Raw genomic sequence first — 6,000 nt, 5'->3', positions numbered from 1 at the left:
ACAGAATTAAGTATCAACAACTTAAGGAAATACACATCCTTGAGAATGATAAGTCACTTCTGCCAATATATTGCTGTATTTTTGTATGAACAACCCACACCCTTCCAAATGCATGGCTATAAGCTTATCACTAGCATAAAAAATGGTGGCTTCAATCTGGAAGTATGTATATTTCAGAGAAACAGACTGTATTTTGCATTGCATTTTTTGATTTGTTTTAGTCTGATGTGTAAAATAAGATTTTGCATAACTGCATATTATGTAATAGAGTAGTACTGGGTCAATAGTGAACTTACATTGTATATAAGATATAACTGCATTTAAATTTTCACATCTCATTTGTGGTTTACAAGTATTTGCCCTGTTTTACTTTAAGCCTTTTAAGTGTCATTGTTTCTTCTGAAACCTATATATTCTGGGAGGGTGTATATTTTGCATAACATTTAATGTATTAAAATGAAAAAAGCAGTTGGGAATTTTTGAACTCTAGAATTACTTTCTAATAAAAAATTATTTTTGTATTACAATGCAATATCAGTATTCTAATAATCTGATATGAAAACTACTGTTCCTTGAGGAAAAAAATAAAAATCAGCAAAAGGTCTCAAATAAAATTTTATAGAATTTTGTAACCCAGATAACTACTATTTTTACACAGACATCTCTGGATGCCAACTAGATGTAATTAATAAAGCCTTATGCAAATCAATGCAGACAAAACTGCCATCAGTAGTAATAAGTGTTCCCCAGATTAAAGATGTAGAAGAGCACTAATACATTAGATAATTTTAACATTTAGAAAATATACAATGAATTCTCAATAAACAAACATAGTTGGCAAACTCTAGGTTGGTTTAGTTTTGTTTAATCTTAATGCAAATATTCAAATATCATTCCCCAGAGAAATGGATTTTGCTGTCAAAGACAAATCATTTCTATACCTTTACCAATTAAACCTGTACTTCTAAAGTACTTATTCATACCTGTTTCTAAACAGAAGAGGAAGGGAAAGCATAAAGGTCTTTAATAGGAAACAGTGGACTGCAACAAGAATTTCATTTGTTCCCCAAGCCTGAAAGGAGATAAAGAATACATTAGACTATATTTCAGGTTGTGTTGTCAGTTTTAAAACGAACTTCACAAACCAAAAAAAAAATAAAGTAAAAAAAATCTTTTAATTTAAAACTTTTAAGACAAAAAAAATCATTAATTTACTCTTCTGCATTTTCATTTCTCTACCTCAAGACTGAACAAGGCAACAAAAGCATGTTTGCAGAGTAGCCCTTTACAAAAAGCTTTCCAATGAAGTTTTATTAATGCTTTAACAATCCCAGCAAGCCCCTGTGAATGTACCTGCTTTAATTCCGCTCTGTTTAGAAAGCAAATTGTAACGACCTACAAACCCTGAGGTAATCTTCACTGAGACTTCTCATTCTGTCCCCTGCATTAGTGTCACTAAGGATATTGAGCATTCCTGTGCTTTCTGTTTGTGAAACTTATTTACCACTCTGTTGGCTTCTGCACACATTTATCCTTTTTTTTTTTTTTTTCCCCAGCTAATGCAAAGTGGGGCCCTCAGTTTGCTTTTAAGATATAACAGTTTGAAAGGGTCAGGATCAATAAAGGAAAGAGCAGTAAGTATGTTGACATTTTTCAGGCCTAGCAGACTTTGGTTTAGCTGAACCTATGCTTTCTCATGTTGGTTCCTGCAGGGCACTCTGTGTGTAATAATCATGCAGGGAGTGAACACATTTGCATGCAAAAGCAGAAATGCTTACTGAACATCTCTGCTGAAGAGAGTTTAGGAAGAAGACAACAGAGCACTGAACTGTGACTCAGCACGCTTAGCTTCTATATGAAGCTGTCTGACACAGCTTAGTGGCTCTGGGCAAATCATTTCTCTCTGGCTTATTTTGTATATGTTTGAAATTCATTGAGGAAAAGTTCTGCATGAGACCGATAAAACATAACGTTTTCCCCCAAAGTATTCAGTCAGAATACATTCCTTGTTCTTCTACTCTTCCTCTCTGCTTAACTCTATTTTACATCTGATAGTTTTTCTTTATAAACAAAACCAAGTCCCCACCCCCAAAAAGAAAACCCTCCAATTCTCCTTTGCTTTGGTTGCAAATGTTGTCAGAAACTCCATATAGTAAACAATGCACGAACACTACAGCAGTTACTGTGCCTCTTGTCTCCTTTTAGTCTAGCAACAAGCCAGGTGAGAGTGATGTGGTCACAGGAAAAGGGAACACATAACACCATCACAGACATGGGCAGAGTGGAGTCTCTCAGCCCATTTCCTTCTCCCAGTTAGAAGGGCTACCACTGCACCTCATAAATGCCCTCAGGTTTCACTATGGTGCTGAAGCACAAAGTACTTTCTTAGTAGTACTAATTCATAGATTTTACCCTCCTTAATCTTGCTAAATAAGAATTTATAAACTTTTTTTGATCAATGGTTCCTGCTCTCAGTGGCTCCATCCTTCAAATCTGTGAGGTTTCCTCTTTCCTCACGAGCATTCAAGGAAGAAAAGCCTTCTTTTATCTGCCAGGTTGACTCCAAATCCTTCTCAGAACTTGCTGCTGAGCTGTCTCGTATCTATGACACATAAGGTCCCTACACATTTGTAATATGCCAGTCGTACTTATGAAGCCTCTTTACTTTTTGTTCCCCTGCCTATGCTTAGTGATGGGTTGAGTCATCCAGCCCTGCACTGCCTGGCTGATCAAATGCTACTCCATTCCTTTTCAGCTACTTAGGGCAGCATGTAGCTCATCTTGTCTAACTGAACTTCAGAACAATTTTAAAGTGTTGACTGTCCTTTGTTCTGCAAGAATACCTTTTATAACTTGGGGTCTAATAGTTGTCAATGTTGATAATGCCTAGTCCCTCCTGAAACTGATGGATGATGCTAGGTAATAGCCTGTGGCTGAAAAATAATCAGGATGGAAAAGGCATTTGAGAGAGACATTACTGATATGGTATGATTTAGGAGATGATCACGGGACAAGATGTGCTCTTGTTAGTTAGATTACTGTACTTCACAGAATGAGTCAGATTTGGACCTTCTAAAGGCCTGAAATGTTGTTGTAAGGTACTTTTCTCTAACCTTCTTCTGGTGAGCTGCCCATAAATTCAACTTAATTTCATTTGCAGAAGAAACATGACAACAGCTTTTCTAAAAACAAAAGGGATCCCAAAGCCTAAGTGTGTTAAGTGTTTGCTTTGGATGAGTGTAGGGAGACTGTTTTTTCAGCCACCGTGTGTTTACCTGACAGTTTTCTGATAAGCAGTGCGATACTGAAACCCCACTTTGTGACAGTGCTAACACCACCTGCCAGGTGCTGATAGCTTGCTGAATAGTGCTGTCATCAGCACTCAAGTGCTGATGGAAAGTTATTGCTTCAGTAACCACTACTGCTTTCATCTTCTAATTGGTTGCTACCACTAAAAACTATTATTCAAAAAAAAAAAGAAAGAATGGGTCATTTTTCTTTATCATGATGAATTACTTGAAGGCTATCTTGCAGTGCCAAGTGTTTTTATTGCTTTCTGCTTCCTGTCAATTTTACTTATCTAGACTGCAGAGTGAACTTTATTGCCTACCTATGATGGCTCTCAGCACCTGATTTGGTGACAAATACCCATAGAAAGTTTCACTAGACCTTGATATAGTGAAATACCCGTCAAGAGCATACTCTGCTAGACACAGTGGGTCAGTCTGCCTCATGAGATAGGGTACAGTGCAATCATTTGTGTAATCTTTAATTGGTGTCAATTGTTACAGCTAAATTTGTACCAGGTGAAAACCAGGCCAGAGAGTTTAAAGAAAATGTATACAGAAAATTTTGGAAGTATTTTAATCATCAAGAAACCCCATTCAAATGCATTTACTTAAGTCTAAAGAAATACACTGTGCAGGCTGCACAGACATGCTTGACCCCGAAGGTTCACTGATGGTGGCTGAGAAAAACAGACAGCCTTCATAGTTTTACACTGCAGCATTGAGCTACTAAACTAAATACATGTGAAGAACCTCAAGTGTTTAAAGCGGCTGAGAACATAATGTAATATAACTTAAACCAGAATCAGTTCTCATTTGCGTCAGTATAAATGTGGACTAAAGCTACTTTGGCTTTAAAATGCTGTAGTGGAGATTTTGGTTTGGCTTGTTATTTTTTGGCAGGATTTACCTTTCTTTTGCAGGATGTTCTGTCTTGCTTTAGTGAAAGCTAGGATGTCAGCATCAGCCTGGCTGTCTCCAGTCAGACGAATAGATGTACTTGAACTTGGTGTGGTCCTGAAATAAGAAAGTATACTTGTGGACCCAACTGAGTAAGGTTATTTTTCTATTCATTATCTCCTCTCTTTTTTCAGCATGGAGGACTATGTTCTCCATATACATTGTTAGAGATGGCACAGTTAAGAGGAGAATCAAACTCAGGACTTCTTAATGCTCTTATGTTGATTCTTAAGATTAGTCAATATCTCTTTAGTTTGGTAGGGCTACATGCTTATCAGCTATAAAACCTCTCACAAAGGGTTAAAAATATTTTACTGCTGAATCAAAGACTTACTGCCAAGCGGAAAAGCCTAATATAGTGAGTTTACCAAAGAAATGAAGGATGTGACTATGCCATGTGTTTGCTTCAGGAAAAAATGCTGCTATTTATTTGAACCGATCAATAGTATTTTTGCCTACTGTAAGGGAATTAAGTTTTCTTACACACATAGAAGTAAACAATCACATGACATTCATGACATTTGCTGACAGACGCAACTCCTTTGTGCTGCTGAGTCTCTAGTCCCAGCTGAGACCTTGTATCTATGCAGTTAAATCATTGACCTACCTCTGCTTTTGATAGACCCTCCAGTGGTACATGATGTAGTACAATGAAGCTATTCTCATCAGCTAAGAAAGCTAAGAATTTGGCTCTGTGTCATTAGCCTTGTTTAAAGATTAAGCACTAATGGTGAAACGAGAAATACAGTGATAAAGATTACAATATGGAAGGATACGTGGAACTGAAGGGAGAAACATTTTTTTTACCTATCCTACCTTTGTAATTATAGTTATTTCCAGTGTTCCTTACTGACTATTGCAGTACAATGTAATTGTGCCTGACATCATTAACAAAAGTCTGATATCCTTGTCCTTGTGCTACTAATTAAGTCCCCAGTTGCTGAATTAGTGAACCAAAATGGAAAAAAAATATAGAAATGACTATGAACTTAATAAAATACCTCTTTTTTTATGTAATTTACAAGGCAATCTCAGAACAACAGTAAAGGACTATTCCTTTATTGATTTGCATTTGATTAGCAACAATATAAAAAATAAAAAATACACAATATATTTGAGAAAGTACTGTCTAAATTCCATTTTAGCTTCTCTTTTTCTTCTGTTTTGCTTAAACACAAATGCAATTTAAAACATTAAGTTTTGGGGGATGAAATTTTCCATGGCTTTTTGCTGTTCTAGAAATGGATTGTTTTGGAAAATGAAAGAAAAAACCCCTTGTGATTTGTTCTTACTAATGCAGTAGGAAAAATAGTAACTTAACCATATTTTCCTAAGGGCCTTAATAGCCAGAACGGTTGAGCACAATAAGAATGTAACTTCTGGAAGTATACTGACTTGGCATGATGTTTCAGTGGGAGAAAAGAACATGGAAATGAGCACATTACAAAAAATAGAGAAGCTGTCAAAAAAAAAAAGGTGGTTTCTATGAAGCTGCTAAGCTAATTTTCACAAAGCAGTACCTCTTTTGAGAAAACATGACATGTAACCTTTGCCAAGCCTGACACACCCAGGCTGCTGGTGTAATTTTATTTTACTAGAATAATTTGTAGGAGGGAGATTCAAAATATTTTAAGGACAAAATCATGATAACGAAAAAAATGTCTGTGTAGTTCCTGCATTCTGCAATACTTACATACTCTGATCTCTCTTCCTTTCAAATGTTTTTATTTACTCTTTCAGAGTCTCTTTCTCT

At 36.1% G+C, this 6,000-nt stretch overlaps 1 protein-coding gene across 1 annotated transcript in view; it reads right to left on the bottom strand.

The window, feature by feature from the left end:
* Positions 1-999: 999 nt before the first annotated feature.
* The window catches only part of KIF6 (kinesin family member 6), a 165,257-nt gene continuing 160,256 nt past the window's right edge, over positions 1,000-6,000 (bottom strand). Inside the window, exons 21-22 of the mRNA XM_068400006.1 lie at positions 4,198-4,304; positions 1,000-1,072 (exon numbers count right to left, since the gene is read on the bottom strand). Coding sequence (XP_068256107.1) covers positions 1,056-1,072; positions 4,198-4,304 — 124 coding nt within the window. The 3' untranslated portion in view covers positions 1,000-1,055. The remainder of the gene's footprint in view (positions 1,073-4,197; positions 4,305-6,000) is intronic.

Source organism: Nyctibius grandis, chromosome 1 (genome assembly GCF_013368605.1).
Source record: "Nyctibius grandis isolate bNycGra1 chromosome 1, bNycGra1.pri, whole genome shotgun sequence".
In the NCBI taxonomy this organism is placed as follows: Eukaryota; Metazoa; Chordata; class Aves; order Nyctibiiformes; family Nyctibiidae; genus Nyctibius; species Nyctibius grandis.
Note: the sequence above shows the minus strand (reverse complement) of the source record. Positions and strands in the feature narration are given on the sequence as shown.